This window comes from Callithrix jacchus, chromosome 6, assembly GCF_049354715.1.
Source record: "Callithrix jacchus isolate 240 chromosome 6, calJac240_pri, whole genome shotgun sequence".
In the NCBI taxonomy this organism is placed as follows: Eukaryota; Metazoa; Chordata; class Mammalia; order Primates; family Cebidae; genus Callithrix; species Callithrix jacchus.
The window spans coordinates 64432800-64455977 of record NC_133507.1 but is presented as its reverse complement, the minus strand read 5'-3'; the positions used below and the strand labels follow the sequence as shown (position 1 = coordinate 64455977).

Below are 23178 nucleotides of genomic sequence, written 5' to 3'. Positions count from 1 at the left end.
TGCAACCTCCACCTCCTGGGTTCAAGCGATTCTCCTGTCTAAGCTTCCTGAATAGCTGGGACTACAGGAAAGTGACACCACGCCCTGCCAATTTTTTGTATTTTCAGTAGAGATGGGGTTTCACAATGTTGGCCAGGCTAGTCAGTCACAAACTCCAATTGTCTTCTTTAGTTATCTTTTAATAATATTATACAAATAAATAAAACTGATACATGTTTAAATGTGTCAAGAACTTCTGTTGGGAAGAGCACATACAGAATAGTCTTAGATAGGAATGTCCATTTTGTTAACTCCAAAATCATGAACAGTAAATGAGAGCTCTAAGTTAAATGGCCTTCCTCAATATGAGGGTTGGATTTTCTACTACAGTGATTTCTAGGAAGCATTTTCAAGCTACGATTAAAAAAAATATATTTTAAATTACTGACAAATAATGGCTTATTAGTGGTACAGTAAATTATCAGAGAAATCTATAAAAATAGAACTAAAAATGGCAGTATTTGCTACACTATCTTAACTCCTATTGTACATTACTTTTACAACTATAACAATAAATGAGTATATTACATTTTTTTACTTAACCAGTCAAATACCTGATCATTATAGTATGCTATATATAAATAGCCTATATAATCTAACCACTTTCTGTTTCACCAAAATGTATGTTTCTTTGATGCAAATAACCTCATATGTGAATGACAAGAAAATGAAATAATATTGCTATGATGCAGAAATTGTGTTAGTTCATGTCCGATTTTCCCCAGCATATTGATGTTTTGAAACAACGAAGGGCATTTTTTTCTCACACTTAAATGGAAAAATTCCTTCCAAAACAATAATAAAAAGATATTGATACTAATACAGAAAATCCACAAAAGTGTTTTCTTTTCGTGCAACAAGGGGGCACAGTTTAATATCCTGGACAACTAATATGCTTAGACCTTTCTCTATGTATTAAAATACAGAATGAAGCATTTACTTTGATGAAATCATAGGCATATCCCCAGTCTCCATTTCAAGGGAGAAACGATGAGGCTCAGGATCTGAGGCTGCAAATAACTCAATGGCTATGATCTTAGGTATAAATATCAGAAGAGACTCAACTGGACAAGTGTCTTTTTGTTGAGATTATTGTTGTTTTCACGTTGTATTCTAGTTATAAAGTTCCATAAGTTTTAGTCTCCCTCTAATTATATTTCCCATTAAGCCCTGTTATTTTATGAACATAGTTTTATGAAGGACATTTTGTTTCTTTTACAGAACACATCTAAGCTGTTTCAATACACATGTGCATAAATAGCCTACATACCTAAATATAACTTAGACATCTTGGACAAATAATTGAGACACCTACTTAATTTAGAGCTAAAACCCCAAATCTATCCTATTTGAATATAACAATAATAAAATATACTAGAATAAAATAATTTAATTCATCAAATTACTTGAATGATCATTGTATTTTATCTCAAATGATTAACTATGATTGAGACTTAATTTTAGGCTAGATGATTGGCTTAGTTTACCAGAAAGTGTATACTAATTTATAATCTCTCTTAAACAGATACTATCATGAGTTTGTTGGAGAAATACTTACCTCATAGAAGAAAAATATCCCCCAAAGAACTTCCCTTATCTTCTTTCATATTATGGAAATAACTTTTTCTTAGACAGAAGTGGAAATCATAAGTCAGACTATAGCCACAAGGAGATTGCTAGGGAATTTGAGTGTGCATTTCTCATTCCAAGAAGTTATTCCTACTTACTCCACATTCTTTGTCCAGTCAGGAGGGTTACTCAAGGTCATAAATACACAGTTGGTCAAAATAGTGCACATGATAAGCATGCTGAATAAAGTAGATTATAGTTAAGGAATAAATGTTAGTAGGTTACCATGGCCATTTATAACTGATCCAAACACAAAAAATCTTTATCGATGAAAGTTAACTGTGAAATTCATATTATTTACTTCTTTTACATCAATGATAATAAGAAAATTCAAAGCCTGTCATAGCCTTGGTGCAATCCTTTTTCATTTTATATCATATACTCGCAAAACTGAATTTAATAGAAAAATGATCTCTATTTGAAGCAAATGCAAATTACTTTGCATTCCAGTGAGTTGTGTGAAATTATCCTGGAAGAGGAACTCACCATCCCTTAGTGAGTTTATAGTGTGCCCTAAGTGTGAAAGGTGTACTTCAGATAGCTCCATCTCTACTGACTTATAAAACATTAACGAATGAAATACAAAAAATGTGAGAATGTATGGCCCAACATATTCAAAGATTACATTGAGAATTCTACCATAAGTAGTAGGTTTGTAGTGAAGTAACTCATTATTTTACAGTTTGTAGCATAAAAGAGGGAGATCCAATTTTGGGCTGATAAGGTAATGTTATTTTCTAGCTTTTTATTTACACTTTAGATTGTGGGGAACCCCAACAGGCCATCTGGCTATATGCCTGTATCTAGTCCACATTATACCTAAACAGGTACCACTATGCTGATGCTCTTCTGAGAATTCGCTGTAGCAAGTTCTCTTGGGATCTCAACCCAGACATCCCTGTAAGAAAGTTTATGATTATTTTGAGATAAATCTTTGGTTTTCAAATATAAATAGTTTCCAACGTCAAGCCACAGAATGAGAGAATTTGTACCTCAAAAGGTTATCAGTCTAATTTGCCCTGTCTCTAGGTGAATCAGTCTTTAAATTTATGTAGAAGCCTGTTTCAAATCTCCCTATACAAAATGCCCAAGCTTGAACACTGCCTCAGAAAATCACCATTCTATTTTATTATTACTTGAGAATTTTCTTGAAATCCACACCTATTCTGCACTTTTACATATACTTTTTGACTAACATTGTAAATAGTTTTAAGTTCGACTTTTTGATATATATTCTCAACCAGGTATATGAGCACATAGTATGAGTTTAATAAATATTTACGGGAAAAAAAACAAAGAAATAAGGAGGAGAAAAAGGAAGGATGAAGGAAGGGAAGAAGGAAGGAAGGACACAAAGAAGGATAGATCCAGGTGCTGAAGATAAAGAATCAATTAAGGCATAAAAGTTTAAACACCCGGTAATACAAATAGTAATATTAACCATAATCTAATCTTTAGCAATGGTTATACCTGATTTCATTGAAGTTGATAAAAGTGTAAGGAGATTTGCTCTTTTTCCTACTGTATAATACGTTTCATTTACACATTCATTATCATGGTTGGTTGCATATTTTCTTCTACAATACTATAGCCATTCTATAATACGTTTGTTATAAACAGTAGAAAACTAATGCAAACAAATAAATTAAACTAACAATGTTACCATTAATCTCAAAGAAAGTTTATAAATACTTGAAAATATAAATGACATTTTCTTTAAAATTAAATGTTAAAAATAGCATTTAGGCAATTCCCATGAAAAGGATATGAATGTACCAAAATCTTGATAGCAATTTTCCTAACAGGGTTTAGTGGACTTAAAATATACAAGGCAGAGGTGGCACTGAATCGGAAAATTGCCTTTCCTTTATTCATTACTATAAAAGTCTGAAAAAGAAAATACGAGAAAGAAATTACTAAATTAGACGTGGATTATTTAAAGAGCTTACATACATAAAGAACTTTTTAAAAAATAGAATTTGTTTCTTCAAACTTGTTTGTTTAAACCAGTTGATATATCATAACTACAAACTTTAGATGTCTTAATTAACATATAGTCACAAATAAAGATACTATTTACTATTACCTAATCTGTCTCTATGGTTCTAACTTGCTGATACAAACTGACAATTCTACACATTTTTTTTTTTTTTTTTTTACCAAATTGTAATGTAGCTTTACAGATTCCAATTCTATTTAAAGCTTACCATCTGTTTTCAGCTTTGGTAACTTTTCAGATTACTCTGTACACATTGCTACTAAAATAATCTTTTATAAATATTTTAATTACATAAAATCTTTTAACTTCAAAGTTTATGATGGCTCCTGATTGTCCCTGTAGATTCAAAATGTTCAAACAGGTTGAATAACCTGGTTTTGCTTATTCTACAGATGTGTGAAGGGATTAGCATCTTAGTTAAAACTGGGGAGGGATGGATGCATTGAAACTTAGTCTGAAATAAACCATTGTGGAATGAAGGGCAGAACTAAAATTCTATTATCTGAAACCTACAATCATCCACTTAGCATTAGCTGTGCTACAACTGATTACCTACCATCTTCCTGTAGAATCATCTTTTGTTTTTTCCCACTAGAGTCATCTTTGCTATGGCCAATTCAATCTACTTATCAGTCTCACTCACAACCAGACAAGCTCTCCTTATGACTCTGAATGAGTGTCATAGACTCCTAGAAGAAGGTGACATCTAAAAGGTCATTTATTGCAAACTTTCTTCATATCAGGGAAAGGTCTCCATAGCAGACCTTACAATATAGTTCCACCTACAATGACCCTCTATTATGTCAGAGGTTCTTAATCCTGCCTGAATACTAGGCTGTCCTGTAGAGATTTTAAAATTGACAATTGAATGAAAATTTCTGACGGATGGCACAGACTTGAGTACCTAAGGTAGATGACAGGGTGATGGATTCAGCAAACCACCATGGCACATACACCCCTGTGTAACAAACCTTCACATTCTGCACATGTACCCCTGAACTGAAAGTATAATAAATAAAACACAAATTTCCCGAGGTGATTATAATATGCAATCAAGGTTGAAAATCCCTTCTCTCTGGGAATTTTCTCTGCTATCAATCACCTCCTTCATCATGCCTTTCCAAATCACACTATCCCTTGATCACTTCCTAATTGTTTCTCTTTATCAGTGAGTCTAAGTATATTAATCTGCACTCTTTTACATGTTGTTTGTAATTATAGTCAAGTGGCAATTTACACATACTGTTCATTCCGGTGAGAACTAGGTTAGGAATTGTTATAAATCATTGAACATAAAGAGCCTGTAATCTACTTTTTCTCCATTTTTTTCACAGTACTTAATAGCCTGGTTTGCAAATAAACACTTGTTTTAATTAAATATGGGTTTACCTTAAAGATACTATTTACCTTTAAGGTGTCTATTCTGTATACTTATTTACTTAATAATATGTTTCTCTCCTTTAACTAGGAGTTATATCCCATACATTTATGTTCACTGACAATGTACTTTGTTTGAATAGTAGACAAAAATATTTATATTATCAGTATAAAGGACAGGGAAAACAATTTCTCTGTTCGTTGCCCTTTTGTATTTAAGACCATGGTGCCAACCATTATTTAACTAACCATTCTCCAGAAACTGTACAGTTTTTCTGTTCATTATCCCTTTGTATTTAAGACCACAGAGCTAACCATTATTTAACCATTTTTCAGAAACTACAGTTGCTCTGTTCATTGCCCTTTTGTATTTAAGACCATAGAGCCAACTATTACTTAACTAACCATTTTCCAGAAACTGCACTCTATAAATGTGAACAATTTTATGAAGAGAACAAGCAAACTACTCTTTACCAGCAGTAAGATTATGTGTAAGGGACAGCAGACCTTGCAAAAACTGCTCTTGAAGAACAGAAGCATTAAAGGGTTGCCTTGGAGTCACAGGATTAGATCATTTAATATTACAGTTGAACAATTAAGATCCATTTAGGTATTCAACACCAGCATTAACTTGAAAAATGTTCACCATAATTTAAGGTGAATGTTCTTGTGCTCTTTTGAAACAGTTTCCCTGAAAAAGCAGTTTCTACTTGCAACATTAGGAGAAAGTTTCATTTTGAACTATCTTCAAAAGCAGAGTGAATAGCAATAAATTATCCCTTTGATCAGGGAACCCTTTACACCCCCTGCAAGATTAGCCTTTGTGGTACTAGTGGAATTAAAGCTGACATGCTTAGAGCATCTTCATTGAATTTGTAAGTTCCAAAACAGAGCAGGCCTTAAGACTACAATTCCAGTTTACTTCTTGGGACCACCACCTGACACAAAGAGAACCCTGAGTTCTGAGAAATGTGGAAAAAATACTACTATCCTGTTTAGTGAAGGAACTGCAAGAAAAAAAAAATAGAAATTATGGGGCTCTGATATTATGAAGAGATATACCTAAACTGAAAATTACTTGAGAAAATAACAAATGAATGGAGGAGGGATAAATCATAGCAATTCTAAAGTTAGGTTTCCAAGTAATGATAAGTAATGATGCGACTTAAAAAAATTAACAGTACATATGGCTATTGGCATTATAAATGCTACAGCTGGAAGTACGTTAAACTACCTGTTTTGTACTCTGGAATGTTATTTGCTTCTTTTTCCCAGGCAAATGCACATCTTGTAAGTTTACTAAAAGTTTTACTACTTTGTGGCAAGAATAAGATTTACATCTCAATGATTAGGACCACATCAGAGAACTCAAAAAATGATGCAACCATTTTTAAACATTCTCTTTTATTTTATTATATTAATAAGCACAGTATATAATTTCACTTAGTGTTTAAGAGCTCTGACTCTGGAGCTGAATGCTTGGGCTCAGATCCTGGATTCACCACTTGAGTGTGGCCTTGAGCATGTTACTTCACCTCTCTGTGCTTCACTTTCCCATTTGCAAACTGAAGCTAACGATAGGATCTGCTTCACTGGTTCAGTAAATAGTAAATGAGTTAAAGCACTCAGCAGTGTTTGACACAGTATGAGGACAAGAAATGTTAGCTATGATTATCACTGTCACTACGGTTAATAGTACCCTGGCCAAATTAAATTGTGATGTTACACATTTAATTAAATTAGGCATTTAAAATGTATCACTAATTAATAGTGGCAAAGAGTTACACAAGCTTCAAAATTTTTAAATGCCTTTATCTGTATTTTTCCACATAGTTAACATAACTTCATAATGTGTTTTTAAATTCCAAAACTTCTTCCATTAGCTTCTTACATGACTCCTTCTATGCTAAGAATGACAAATTACCTCTTTGTTTAATAGCACCTCAATCTTCATCTTTATGGATATTTCATAAATGAAAGCAGTGCAGCCAACAGTAAAGAGTGTCTAGATGCCTCAGCCATGAGGTAATTTAGCCATGGAGGCAATAAAAATTGACTTTGTCAACAACAGAGGGCAATTCTGTTTTTTAGTGGCAGACTCATATTAACCAAACTTTAAAACCTGGCATATAAAATAAGAATGCCAATCTATTTATTTATTTAGAGACAGGATCTTGATCTGTCACCCAGGCTAAAGTGCAACAGCACAATCATTGCTCACTGCAGCCTCAAATTCCTGACCTCAAGTAATCCTCCTGTCTTTGCTTTTCAATGCCCAACGATTACAGGTGTGGGCCACCATGCCTGGCCTCCAATCTATTTATTTATTTACAGAGAGATACATTACTTTCATATGGACTGAGATAATTGCAATAATGTAACCAGCACATTCTTTTCTTCAAGCAGATTTAGGGGAAACCAATTGTAATCAGAAGGTTTCTTGCTGAGTGTGGAGCCCAAGCCAGATGACTTAATTAAATGATGTGGAATGTTTAAGGGCATGTGTTAGGTAGTTCAGTGTAGCCCCGCCACAATGAGGTGGCATGGCCATTGGAAAGAAAATGTTTTCAGTACTACTACTAACGTTCTCCCTTGGGAAAAAAAAAATGTTTGCCTCTATTATTCTCCGTTTGTTCCCCCTTACGCCTACCAGGCTGATAGATTCCCATTTATAAGGACATTTCCTTTCTTTAAGTAGCAAATACTAACAATCATAGCAGAGTAAATCATGCCTTCTCTCTTAAAGATATCTTTACAAGCCAGTTTGGTACTGACCTAAGGACAGAGATCAATGGAATTAAAAATAAGTAAGAGTCTAGAAAAAAAATATCTTTACAAATATAACGTTCAGAGCAACAGTTTTCACGGGAGAATATTATTCCCAGTTTCTTGGGGGATGACTTATTGTCATCATCATAACTAAATTTCAAATTTTTCTTTATTAATTCTATAGTATATTTTTGAAGTTATTTTTAGAAGTACATGAATGTGTTAAATGCCACCTTTTATGAAACGAACTATAAAAAGGGAAAAGGAAGAATCTGTTTAACTATTAAAATTTGCTCTGATGACTTTAAATAAAACATTAAGCTTGCTACTCAAAGTGTGGCCATGTACCAGCCTGATGTTTTGTAAGAAATGCAGGATCTCTGGCCCTACCCCAGACCGATGGATTCAGAATCTGCAATTTAAAAGAGCTTAAGTGATCTGTATGTATGTGCAAGTTTGAGAAGTACTTCTTTAGAGCAACAGGACTAACTCCATGTCTGAATAGTTGTCATTTCCTTTAGCCATCACTGATTTTATAAAGTTAAATTATATATTGCTTAAAGAATAAAATTTATTCGGCCACTGCTTTTAAAGGGGTGTGCTTTGACTAATAAAGGTGTTCAATATCTTCCATAATCTACAAGCCATAAACTCATGGTGATATTAATTTATCTTTAGTTTCTACATTGAACTATTTCATGCTTGTAAATGTAAAATATAAATCATGGCTATAAAATCCCTTAATATCCAGTTAGAAAGCATAGTGTATATCACCTATTTTTTATATTTTTCTATGAAATACTACTCAGCTAGCTTAACTATAGAAACCAGATAATTATAATAGAATTATGCATTTATTTTAGCATTAGGAAAGCACTGTAATAACTATTAATTTAAATCATGTATAGATGGAGAAAATTTGTAAGTTCTTTATTTTTGGTCTTCCAATTTTGACATTGTTTTCTTCAGGGTGATGTTTTAATAGTATAGGCCATCCAGAATCAGCATGTCACAAACTATATAAGGTTAAGAGATAATCCTAATCATATTCTAGGTGAGTTGGGGGAAAAAGGAATCTCTGGGTGAACATGCTTCTTTATGTATTGTCTGCCTATAGGAGGATGCTAAGAAGATGATTACTTATTGTCCTCTAGAATCCAAATTGCTGTGAAGAAACCTCAAGTCAATCATGAACTAAAAAATAAGTACAACATATGCCCATAATTCTTTTTCTGCATAGGTATTATTCTGTTGACTATCCCATGCTTGAATTTGTCAGCCATAACAGATATTTTACTTTGTTGATGTCCATTTTAATATTGACTTTTTGAATTACTGTGAAATTGTAGAAATCATTATCTATTCATATTTCCTCACTGTAACCAAAATATTGGTTACAGTAACCAAACCAGAGAATTATAATATAGTTAGAAGTTTAATTAAAGATTTATTGGATGAATAAAACTAATACTCACTTTCTTATTGATATAGTAGGGATCCAGGTCCTCCAGGGGCTCTGACACCATCTCTGGAGGAATGTCTCCATAAATAAATGGAAGGTTCTTTCCAGCTTCCAAGTCACTATTTGGCTTTGGTTTGTTCTCATCGTCATTATCTTGTTCCTTTTTAGGCTTCTGGGCTTTCTCTTCTGCAGCACGTTTTTCAATAGCAGCAAGAGATTCTCTAGTAAAAAGGCGGAAGCTTTCAGGTCCCGGGGGTACCAACAGTGCCTGTGCCATCTTTTCATCCTGCACAATTAATTTCGTGTAGCTTCTTGCATACGAATTGCCTGCAATAAAATAAAAATTGCATGAGAGTTAGGAAAACAAGTGATTAGGAACAAGAAAATCAACCAAAATGTCATTTAATGTTTTTAGTAGTTTTTAAAGCTCTAAACATTAAGTTCTGCTTTTAGTACTGCACCACACATTTCAATTTGAAAACATTATTATTCAACCTAATTCTGAATAAGCCAAGTTTATAAATTTATCAAAAATCTATTCTTAATATTAATTAGCTTGATTTAGCCATTCTACAATGTACAGGACATATATATAATATATAAACATTATATTGTACCTCAAGAATATATATAATATTGTCAATTTTTAAAAACATTAAAAAATTTTTGTTTGAGACCTTTAAGTCAAAATATAGTATACTTTCAGCAAAAGAGTAATGCCAGTAAAGTTCGTTAATGAAATCGCTTAATTATTCTGCATCTCACCCCTCGCCTTTTCATAACTTTGTAACTCCCCAAATAAAGAAGTACTGGCAAGAATGCAATTATTGTGATACATCCCTGACTCATACAAATGAAGATAGAAAATGAAGTTTTGCCAAACCCAACCACTGTTGTGTTTGTCAGCATCATTAACAAGTGCTGTTCCAGAAAAGATCTGATCACAAGCAGCAGGGACATGGAAGCCACTGCCTCCAGAAACAGCTCCCTATCTTTAGTATTTCCTTTATGTTACCGGCAGACTCCGTTTCCTTCTGAGGCAACGAAGAATATGTTTACTTCATATTTCAATCTGTCGCCCTTCAATTATTCCAAGACAATGCTAATATTTTTCCTGAGTCTTCCATTTAGTATAGTGGTTAGAAGCATGGACTCTGGTGGGAGAATCTGTCTGTTCTAAACCCTGGCTCTGCCGCTTATGAGCTGTATGATCATGGACAAAGTAACAACTCATTGCTTGGGTTCATCTATAAAATAAGAATATTAGGAAAACCAGCCTCCCGGGTTATCGTAAGAAGTAAATGAGTTAATTATGTTGTGTCTAGAATAGATTTTTGGCATTAGTAGGCACTATATTATTGTAAACTATAATAATTAATTTATCTTCAGTTTCCCTAGCCCATTTTCCCTCTTTTATGGTTTCAAGCATCCTCACAATTCAAACCATTCTTTAAGCAAGTTCTTGCTGTGTCAGATACACAACTGTGACCACGGAGTTAAAGGGATGAACTGAGAAGTGCAGCTTATAGGGGCCCACTCACACATGCCAATCACCTGGCTGAGAAAGAAGTGAAGGCATACAGATGTAGTGACCCTGCTCAATTCTCAGGGAAGGGAACAAAATTCTATCTGCAGGACATATAATAGAACTATCGAAACCACAAGAAATCAGCTACATACATTTTGAAACATGAGCTATTTTATTTTGCATTATGCCAAAAATTACATTTAAAAAATCAAGATAGAGTATAGAAACAATGACAACACCATATAAAATACGTATATCAGTCATCTTGTAAAAGAATCTACAACTATGGCACCAAAGTAATGATCAAAGTCATCTGTGACATCTTCCCCATTCCCACCATTCCCCTCTGCCCCCACATTTATTCTAGTCTCCATAGTAGTTTGGACCTAAATGGTCCTCTAATTCTTGGCAGCTCACTACATATGCTTGAGCTTACAATAAGAAGCTCTGGATCTTTTAGTCACATGAGAAAAGCAATATAAGCTATTATGTGCGTGTGTGTTTTAATTTATATCTTAATTACTAGTTCCCTGATCTGTTCCAATGACAAAAAAGTGTTTCTTAATTACTTATTATATTATTCTATTATTGTTATTTTTTTGAGACAGGGTCTCACTCTGTCACCCAGGCTGGAGTGCAGTGGCACAATCATGGATCACTGCAGCCTTGAACCCCCCGGGCTCAGGTAAACCACCTACCTCAGCCTCCTGAGTAGCTAGGACTACAAGTGCCCACTACCTGGCTCATTTTTGTTTCCTTTGTTGAGACGGGGTTTCAGTTGCCATTTTGCCCCAGGCCGATCTCGAACTCCTCGGCTTAAGGCATCCTGCCACCTCAGCCTCCCAAAGTACTAGGATTACAAGGGTGAGCCAATGCACCGGGCCCAAAAAGTGTTTTTAATAGATGTGTGTTTTCTTTGAATTAGTATTTACAATATAGCATTGTCATTATATTTTTTACTACTGTGAAGGTGTATTCTAAAAAAGTTATAAAATAAAATAGCAGGTCTGTCAAAAGTTATATCATTTTTCCCTAATTTTGAACAGAACTTCTGTTTCATAGTTGAGCAGCACATATTTTCTTCTCCATCAAGTGGTATGGTACATGAATAGAAAAGTTTGAGAAAAATTCTATTTTACTCAAAAGTCAATTAATCATTTATTTTGTGTCTTCTAAATTTATGGAAGGCAGTACAAAATAAAATGAATGTTTTAGCCATCTTAATGTCAATTTTGATGGCCACATAATCAACCCAACTCTAGGCTGTGTGGAATAATCACAGCTTTTACGCTTTTGAGTATAGAAAGACGTTGAGCATTTTTTGCAAGCCGTAAATACCCAAAGATGTGTAATCCGTCTGTCTCATATCACCTGTCATGAACTGAATGGCTGTGGTTCTTCCCAAGTGCTGAATGACTATGAAACAGCATGACAAACATGTCTTAAGGAAATTCTATGAAACGTGGTTGCTTTCTGAGAGGAGAAAAACAAAACAAAACAAAAGCTTGATTTGCAGATTTGGTGTTGAACTAATTTCGATAACCTTTATTGGCAATGAATGAAAAACACATAGCAATTGGAAGGGGAGATCTGGGTTAGTCTTGAGGTTGCCACTAATGGTATGCCTGTATTATCTAACTTGTCTCAGCCTCGGTATCATCAAGGCATTCCACGTAGAGATGGCAGCCCTTTTCCAGATGGGAATAGCTAATTTATATTAATACATATGTTTTACTTAATTGGAGTCTCCTGGTTGGTTTTTGTTTTAGAAATAAAATTAGGTTTAAAATATCTAATGTGAAAATCACTGAATAACTTTCACAAATTATTCTAATTTATCTGAGATGACATGGAACAACGTGCCATCAAACAATGGTCAAAAACTTTACAAATAAATAATCCTTTACCTTCTTATTTACTTATCGAGGGCTGGAATAATTTGAATTTTGGTCAAAAGAAAGTAAAAACATCTCATTGAAATTCCCGTACTATCATCTCTAAGTCCTCAGGAAACAGGCTAGTTCCAGACTCTCAGCTTTTCCCCTGCAAGGGAATTAGGTTTTGTCCAATATTTGGGTAGGCTGAGAAATTAAAGAATTTAGTGAATAGAGTTTCTCATGTCTTCACGGACAATTTTGCTGTTTAGAAACCCCTCATGGTTCTTTGGCAGTTCCCTTTTACTTTTTCCCTCTCCTTTCTTCTTCTCTGTGAGCTTATTATACAGTGTTCTTACATAATTTTATATTCATATTAGAGAAGGCTTTAAAAATTAATTCTTACTGATGCATTGGTGTGGAATATATATTATTAATGAATATATGCACATTATAATTTATTAAAATACATAAAATTTAATATATTACATTTTCTCCAGAGCTATCTTTGCAAGACCATAAAAGATGTGAAAAAAATCTTAGGACATGATCTCTTTGAAAACCAAAAGGCCTGTGGGTGAATTTGTGTAAGTTAAGCAAATACATCTCTTTGTTAATCAGTAAAAAGGTTATGATTCAATATATCCTATTTCAGGAGTAAACTGCAATATTCCAAATCTGGAAGGGATCTCAAAATAATTTATTTGGAAAATATTTATGGAGGGTTCTATGAATTTGTATTCTGCTTGAACCAGGAACCTATGGTCACTTCCCTGGGGGCTGACAGTCCAATGTGGGAGGCAGATTTTTATACAAATAATTATAATACAGTTATATACAGCTGGTTATTGTCTGAGGTTCATTAAAAGCATCAATTTATTCTTCCGAGGCAAGGGAAGGAGAGGTATGGTTTGGGGAAGTCTCTGAGGAAGTGACATTGGAGTAGGTTTTGCAGGTTAGCTGGAATTTGATTGGGCTCTTGTGGTATTGGTGGTGGTTGGGAAGGGGTGGGTAGGAAGACATATTAGTAGAGACGCATTGAACAGGCATGAATGGGGGGCAGCATGTGTGCAGATGCAGAGACAAGAAAGAGCTGGAAAGTTTGGGAGCAAGAACATGAAATTCATTAGGGGAGGAGATCACACTGCACAGATGGGAGTGGTATGACATAAAACTGGAAAGCTAGGCAAGATAGATCAGCAAGGACCCTGAATTCCACACAGGTACGCCATGGATGAGGAGTGTTATGGTCAATGAGAATAAGAAGATTGGAAAGATGGTGGCAGTATGAAGGGTAGACAGGCAGAGAGTGATCCTGGAGCAATAGTTTTCAAATGTTGTGGTTTCAGGATCCCTTGACAATCTTAAAATCATTGGTGAACCCAAAGAGCTTTTGCCTATAAGAGGACTTAGCTATCCATACTTACCATATTAAAAATTAAAATAAAAAATGTAAAAATTCTTATTAATTAATAATAAGCACTTGTATGTATATACAGACAACAGATGGTTACCGAAAATAATTATGTTATTCAAAACAGAAAAAAAATTTAATAAGAACAATGAATTTGTTTCACACTTAGTCAAATATCTTTATGTTGCTTAAGAGAATACAGCTAGATTTTCATAACTGCTTTAGTGCTCAATCTGATAGAATGTGTTGTTTTACTGAAATACATGAAGAAAATTCTCACACATACATGTGGCTGGAAAAAAGAGTGTTTTAATTGTCTTTCCAGGTAACTGTAAGTATCCTTTTTAAATATCATATCAAAACTCTATAAATTATAGTTTATTAAATTAGTTTTTGTAAAATCAAAACCATATCAATGAACTTTTGATCTAGCTTGTCCTTTGAAAGGATCTTTTAACTAATCATTCATGACTGTATCATCATGCATGGATTATTTGGAAAATGGCACATTGTTATGCAGGTCTTCCAAATTTTGACAAATTTCATTCTATAATATCCAAAAATCACATTTGTTAATGTCTCCACTGATGTCATGAGAAAAGCTATAATGTATGGTAGGCTGTCAAACTCCCAGTGGCAGGTAAAAGTTTCCCCAAATTCCAATTTCTTCTTCAAAGCTCCAATTTTAACACTGACAACAAATGCTTCAATTTGCTTTTCCTGAAGTGACAGGCTTTCCCTTTGTTCATTTTTGAGAAAATGTGTGCCAGGTACTCAAGTCTGAATAACCATAGTTTGTCTGTTATCCTTTCAGGTGAAAATGGTGTTCCATGAAAAAAAGAAAAGAGGGTTATTCAGCTACTGACTCAATCACCCAAGTGCTTTTCTTGGAGACAACTATGGCACTTCAGTATGCAGTCAAATGCTTCATATATTTCTCCAATTTCATCATGCAGAATGTTAAAAAGATATATCTTTTAAGGCTGAGCTTAAACAAAATTAATATTTACTGCTTCATCAGATATTTATTGTGTGAACTGGCATTATTTTTCTTACTGAGAGTGTGGAACAATGAAGAAAACACAGACTCCATCTATAGTCTGATGCTACTGCGTTGCTTACTGCTAAAGCATTAGCAGTTTTACTACATGACTATTGCTCTATCACTGCAAGTGCCAAACTAGTGAAAAAAGACAAATGCCATTATGGCATTATTATGAAAGTAGTTTAGAACTCAAGTTCTCACACAGAGGGCCCCAGGAATCCCCAGTTGTCTAAAATCTACACTTTAAGAATAACTGTCCTAGAAGAAAGCAGTTAGACATCACTCAATAGTCTAAAGAAGAGAAGAAAAGAATAGAACTATACCAAAGGCATGGACTTGGCAATCCCAACTGGATTCAAGCTTGACTCCGCTGTGTTCCTGAAGCTTTTTTATTCCTTATAATTTCCCTGGCTATACAATGGAGATAATCATAGCTCATACTTTATAGAGCTAATAAAAATTTAAATGAGAAAATGCCATCTAAAGGGTGATCACAGTGCCTGAAATATATTAATAGTAGGCCATCAATAAGTTAGGGAGAAAAATTATGGCCAGAACAGTGTATTCAATCCACAAGTATAGGAGAGAGAAAAACAATGAGAATCTGTGATTGACTTGATAGGAGGAGTGAATAAATACTGTAGGGTTAAGCTCACTTCCAGGTTTCCAGCTTAGGTCACAAATCGACACTAACCCATTAGAGAAATGGAGATTTGTAAGGCATGAAAATAAATTATGTTTGGGACCTGTTCAGTTTGCGATAGCTGTGAGACATGTGGGTATACAATTGAAATATAGATCCGAGACTCAGAAAGCTGTCTGGGCTGGGGTGAAGTTGATAAGAAGTTAGTGGTTGAGTCTGGGCATGGTGGCTCATGACTCCAATCTGAGCACTTGGGAGGCTGAGGCAAGAAGATTGCTTGAGCCCAGGAATTCGAGGCTGCAGTGAGCTGCGATCTTGCCACTGCACTCCAGCCTAGGCTACAAAACAAGACCTTGTCAAAAAAAAAAATGGTTGAATCTGAAGATAAGTTTATGTATGGCATTGCCTAGGGAAGAAAAGTGAAAGGGTGATGAGTGAAGAAGCAAGACTCACACAACTACCAATTTTTAAGTAAAGGGAACATAAAGGATGAAAAACAATGAAGTTACAATGATTACCTAGATGCCAAAGGGGAAATTCCAAAATGCTAATTAAAAGACATACTTGGGATTTAACAATTAGTCCAACTCTCTGCCTGTGAAATAAATGAAGAACAGTACCAAACAAGCTACGTAATCTCCTTGGAAATGTCTATTATCAAACACAAATCATGACTTTTTCTATTACAATTGACATATTTGTCTCGACTCTTACTATTATATGATTTGCTCTAAAAGATCTAAGCTGTATATAAATAACAACAGAAAAATAGATTTGTATGGTTCATTTCAGTTTTCCAGCCTCACATATCAGTGTACTATGACGCTAACATGACCTTATAAAAGTATTGAAGCAAGGGCTGGGCACAGTGGCTCACGCCTGTAATCCCAGCACTTTGGGAGGCCGAGGCGGGTGGATCACGAGGTCAAGAGATCGAGACCATCCTGGTCAACATGGTGAAACCCCGTCTCTACTAAAAATACAAAAAATTAGCTGGGCATAGTGGCACGTGCTTGTAATCCCAGCTACTCAGGAGGCTGAGGCAGGAAAGTTGCCTGAACCCAGGAGGCGGAGGTTGTGGTGAGCCGAGATCGCGCCATTGCACTCCAGCCTGGGTAACAAGAGTGAAACTCCATCTCAAAAAAATAAAAAGAAAGTATTGAAGCAAACAATTCAATGAGTATAAAACTAATATTTGTTAATGAAAGAGAATCTAGAAAAATAGCAGGATAAACATCTAAGATATGCTGTGGAATTTCTAAGGAAAATTTCATTTTGTCCATTAGTCATGGCCTATGGGTCCTTAACTTGCCTAATTTTCCAGAATAGCAGACAGTTTGGCAAATTGTATTGGTCCATAACCTGTAGTATCAGTAGTGTCTCTCTTTCCCTTTCTCTGCCAGGATTTTTATGATTATGTTGCAGACAAAATCGATTAGTTCTGGTCTGTTTCCATGGAAACAAGATTGTGTCATAAGGCTGTAAATTTGCCATCTTCATGGATGGGAAGTTGCTCTATGTCACACAACGTGAGACAGTATTAAAAAAATCAGCAATGTATTTTCATGTCTTTGAGAAGGAGAGTATAAATTACTGGGAAGGACTGGGTCCATTACTGAGGAGGGATGCTGTATTTTCTTGGTATCTACAACAGACTATAATAATAAGGATATAATGTAAAAGACAAGATAGACCAATTAACTGCCTAACTGTTGAAGAGAATCATTTATTTTTCCCAGTGAAATTTTTACTTAGGTCTAATGATTGTCTGGTATTTACCATATATTCTCAGGCAGCATATGCACCCAAAAGCATAAGATTTGTCAAAGTCATACATAGAGCATTCAGCACATTATATGATAACAACTGGACACATTCCAAGACAGAATTAAACACTACTTTCTACAATCTCAATAGAGTTTTTGAAATACTTGTTGATGTGCCTCCTTAACCAGGTGGCTATGAGGATTGAATAATAATAAACAAAATTCCATTAAATGATTACTATGTCTCAGACACTGTCATGCAATATATGCATGTTAGCACATTTAATCACTGTTACAATTTCATGAAATTGATACTATTATTATTTCCAATTTAAATATCAAGAAACGTGCGTATACATAGGCTAGATAAGCCAAGGAGTCAAGATTTAAACCTGTCTAGTTCAGAAAAAAAAAAAAGCCTGGGTACCTACGCCTGCAAAATGAGAAGATTCTTGATGTTTGCTGAAATGAAATTAGGATAAATCAGCTACCTTACCAAGAGGTTACCATGCATAAAGCCCTGTGTCAGGAATAAGTGGTAGAATCTAAGAAATGTAGCAATATAGTCTCATCTTTATTTCCAAATAGAAGATAAAGCAAACAGGAATGAGTTAATAGCAAACATAAAACTGACATCTATGTTCACAGGTATCCTACACACTTTGGAGTTATTTAATAATAAATTAAAAGCCTAGGCAAGCTTCTTCTATGTCATGTACCTCTTTCTCTCAATGTATTGTCAAAGAAATCAGCATTACTATTGGTCTGAATAAACCTATTGAGAAAGTAACTCTACAGCAAGGGTATCACTATGTTATAACCAAATACAAATGAAATGTAGACCTTCTTTACGTTACTGTTCTGTTTCTATTAGCTAACCACATGATTGCCAACACGTGCTGACTGTTTAACAAGATGATCTACTTCTGTTTTTCTGTACCTGGACTCGATGTCATGGCTCTGAAAAAAAATAGCTTAGTAAAAAGAAACATGAGTTTATCTCTGTCTTCAAGACAATTATCCTGGAAATAATTAGTGTTTAGGGATTGATGCTTTCTGTGACTTTGTCCTTATCAGATAGTTATTACCTTGAAGAGACAACTATGAACTAATAACATTTGAGTCAACATTTTAAAGGACAAATCAGCATCATTGTGTTTATTAGCTATTTAATATTTCTATTAAATCCTTGCAAAGTAAATTGTGTGTTTGACTCCCCAATATACATTCCATACCAGATGCTTCCTTCAAGCCCCTTACCAATCCTTGGTTAAGGACCAGGTATATGATCTAATTCTGGCCAATGAAAGGTGAGGGGACTTCAGTCAAATGGTTGTTTGTAAAAGTTTCTTCACCCTTAAGAAAGAGAACAAAGAGGAGATACCATGCTCTGTCCTCTGGATGCTTTTCTATGGGGATAGAATACATGGAGCTACTTCTGCCAAGTTAAAACCAGAAGAGATGCCAATCTGAGGGCAAAGCTGACACACTGAGGGTGGCGGGTCACAGAGACATATTTACCCCTGGGCCTTTGATGGATCACTCAGCTTATGGGCCCAAACAACCTCTGCACTGCTTGTTCTGTTGAATAAATATCTTTCTTGACTAAGACAGTTTTAGACAGTTTTTCTAGTTATTTGCAGCTGATACACCAAACAAATAAATAGTCTTTGGTTAGTTCAAAAACTTGCCCAATCTGGAAGCCAGCTCACGACCAAGTACTCACCACATATTTGGGTGACCTTTACCCCATACCATTCAGCGAGACATGGATCCAATTACCAAATAAATATAATAAAATTTAAAGTAAATACAATCCAGGGTAATTTACTAAATACATAGGATGAATGTCTCTTAAAAGAAAAATATATAAAAAACTGAGTTACTCTCTCTTTCTTACATCAATAGCCTTTGGCATCATTCTATTCCCTGAGGTCATCTCTACTGTTTCCTTATATATATTTGCCGCTTTGGAAGAATGAACTGGTAGACGAAGGAATAAAACACCCATCTGCCTTCTCTTGGTCCTGATACAGCTGTCCTTGTTCAACAGTAGAGATTTTCGTTTGCTTTCCAGAAAAACAAATTTATACCCAGAAGTTGCTTAGTTACCTTAGATCGTCACAGCACCTTTTTTCAGAAAAGCTCCAGGCCCCTCATTTATTCTTACAATATCTCTAGAAGAGATTCTGTGATCCTTTCCCAGCAAGCCACTCTGCTATGAATCCTTGACAGATATCTCATCCCTGATAAACTTGATGTGGCTTGGCTTCAGCTTTCTTGCTCCATGATCTGTGTAGAAAGAGAACACAGGTGAAATTAGCCTATAATCTTTGATATTTGGCATAGGAGTACTCTGGCTCTGGGTTTTATTACTTTTTTTTATAGCCCTGCATAAACAATGCAAGGATTATTCAAAGCAGGATATTTGATCCTTGTTAGAAGCAGGCTCTACCATGATTTAGGAAGAATGGGCCAACAACCACTGCAAGGATCCTAGGGTGGGGATCCTTCTGTTCTTCCCTCTTCCTTCCTTCTCTCCTCTTCACTCGTTACATTTTCCCCTCGTTTCTTTTCCTCAAATACCTCAAAGATGAAAGTGGTAGGCTAATGGAACATGTGGTTCACATTAGTGTTGTAGGTCATTATTCTAGTTCGTTTTCCTCTCCACCTAAAACCCAGTTTGATTGTCTTAGTAAAATAAGACAAATAAACCTTATTTAGTAGCTTCTAAGACTATATTTTAGACAAGCTGAGATAAAAAGCCAGCATGCTAAATATCAACCTAATACCGGAGATCCTTTTAGCTATAACCAATAGCAATGGCTTAGCAGAGTTAAACCAATAATAATTATTCCAATGGTAATATATACAATCATTAATTAACAGTTAAAATAATATTTGCTGCAATTCGTTTATACAATATTCATAAACCAAACTAGTCATGAATTCTCACCAGTAAATTTCCCTTGACCACTTACCATAACAGAAAACATTAAATCTCACTTTTACAATTTTATAAGTGGCCTATAAAATCTTTGTCTCCAGATGAACTCTCTCCTAAGCCATCATTTTTTTCTCTATTCTGTTACCAGAGTGATGGTTCCAAAACACATATCCTACTTTGTTCAAATCTGTCAGTGGCTCTCAGTTACTTAGAATTACTTTAGCCAAGTATGAAAGTGCCTTCATGATCTGGTCTCTGCCTATCCTCTCTTACCCCTCACTAAATGGTAACAATAACACTAATGCTAATAATAATACCAATCAGACACACCATGCATCAGAAATTGAGCATCAGATTGTTACATAAATTTATAATTCTTCAATAAATGTTAGTTCCCTCTACTTCACAGTCACAAGCTTAATATATGTTATTTCACTTGTCTTCATAGGGACCCAAGTAACTAAGTTTTAAATGCTTTAACCTTCAGCCTGAGCTACAATAAGCATGATGTTGAATATGTTAAATATCCAAAATATCAATTTAAATACATTTCTAAAACTTTCGAGAGCTTTTTGCTAGGATGTGGAAAGAGATGAGGTGGGGAGGGCTGGATATTGAAGAGGGAATAAGGGGGAGTAGAAGAGTGGAGTTTGAGAAAGCATTTAAGATTCTGATTGGCTTGAGTTATCTTTCTTTTTCCTATCCTTGTAAAAATTACTGATTTACAGATTGGAGAAACATACTTTATGATCTTGGCTTCAAACAGGAGAGAGGTTTTTTTTTTGTGGGTTTTTGTTTTTGTTTTTGTTTTTCTGTTTCAATTCCAAGTATCCATGGGAAATCACAGTGATTCCTGCATGTGGACTCATACTCCAATTTAGGCCACATACTTCAAGTTGCATTATATCTTAATGAGAGTTGCATCTCACTCATTTTTAGAAGCAGCCCTGTCTTACAGATTAACCATTGTATAAAATTGGATTCTAAGCAATTCTGAACTTCAGTGAGCCTAAGAATCACTTGTGCTGCTTATTAAAGATGCAGATTTCTGAATTCAATCTCTAGAAATTCTGAAAAAGGTAGATTTGAGGTGGGTCCCAGAGATCTGCATTTTTAATACACTCCCCAAGTAAGTGTTGTGCAAGTGATACATGGATGACTATTTGAGAAATGATGCTCTGAAGGAAGAGCAGAGATTGCTAGGAATATGGTCTGAGTGCTTTTGGCAATCAAGCCTGGAATTTTGCTCTAATATCCCCAGTAACTAAGAAAAAATGGAAGCATATTGGATCACAAGAATTTTGTTCTATTTTAGGAAAAAATAAAGCAAACACATTTCCTAAAAGTTGTGTATAAAAAGCAAACATTTTTCAAGAACAAACTGAAGGGAAGAAAGTTTGTTTAGGATATAGTATAAAGGACAAGAGGCAACATGCTCAACAGACATCTTAAATTTAATTTTACAAAGATCCATACAAGGTTCAATTTTTCTGACGGTCTTTTTCTGAAGGTTGCAATTAGCTAAACTCAGTGAATTTCATTTAGAAGGTGATGAGATAAGATGGTCCAGAAACCTTGCTTTTAGATAACCTAATATGTCTATTGGATCTGGAAAGCCCTCCAAAATAGCCTAAATTTGAAATTATCTCAATAAAATTTCAGCATGTTAGTAATTTAGGGGAAATTATTCCCCTTTCAAATGAAGAAGTAGTAGCTCAAACAGCACAATAGAAGCTTTATGCTAAAAATGCTAGAGGTCACTAGCTTAGGAATCTCAGACAAATTAAATCTTTAATTTTATTTTTCTTAAGCTTTTTCTATTTAGTATTGTTATTAGTGCTAATGCTAATATCAACAATGGAATATTCTAGAGGTAAGTTTAATTGTTTATATTTTCTTTTGTGGTTATTTTGGTGTATCCTGACAATTTATTTATCCTTTAAGATCTTCTAGTCCCCAGTGTGTGTAAAATTTTTGTTTCACTATGGCTCCATTATTTTTAGCATCATTTTGCCTCTCTATCTTTTTTTCTGACCATGAATGCAATTGGCTTTTATCTTCCTTTTCTTTCAATTGCTTTTTATCTTCCTTTACACTGACATGATATACCTGCTTAAGAATGTTCCAGGTCATAACCATTTGTGCCATGCAGTAGGCTGTAAAATTCTGGGTATTCGGCATTTTGGGCAAGGGCAGAAGCAGATCCAAAGCTGCTCGTGGAGGAACTCACAAGCTTTGCCATGAGGAAAGCACAGCTTTCCATCCTGGTGGGAAATCTGGTTGGCTCTTCAATCTTTGTGATGAGGTAGCAGGTCCAATTACCATCTGCCCACTTGATGTTAAGACTTGAGATCCTTATTAAAGTTGTAACTTCAAATGGTCAAATCACCAAGATATCATAGAGTGAAATACAGAAATGTCTAGGAAACCAAATTGTCCATCCAGTTCTTGTGGAGTTCCAGACATTCTCCTTGTAGCAACTTTGACCACCTTCATGGTGATCCATATTCACTTAAAGTCTGAGACTTATTTCTTTGTGTTGGATAAAATTCATTTCTTCCTTTAAAAATGAGCCTCGGGAGGCTCAGTGCTAGATGTACATTCTGAAAGAGTAAATTTATTAACCTACAGTCCTTAACTGATATGTCATATATATTTTTTCCATTTCCCTTGTCTTGAGCTTCCC

The 23178-nt window shown here is 34.8% G+C and overlaps 1 protein-coding gene across 8 annotated transcripts in view; it reads right to left on the bottom strand.

Moving 5' to 3' along the window:
• The window catches only part of SCN3A (sodium voltage-gated channel alpha subunit 3), a 113150-nt gene that overhangs the window by 76430 nt on the left and 13542 nt on the right, over positions 1-23178 (bottom strand). For all 8 annotated transcript variants that reach the window (XM_078327469.1, XM_078327470.1, XM_078327472.1 and 5 more), the window contains 4 exons: positions 19658-19837; positions 9289-9602; positions 3438-3555; positions 1767-1857 (listed from right to left, as the gene is read on the bottom strand). In XM_078327469.1, the coding sequence (XP_078183595.1) occupies positions 1767-1857; positions 3438-3555; positions 9289-9552 (473 nt within the window). In that variant the 5' untranslated portion in view covers positions 9553-9602; positions 19658-19837. The remainder of the gene's footprint in view (positions 1-1766; positions 1858-3437; positions 3556-9288; positions 9603-19657; positions 19838-23178) is intronic.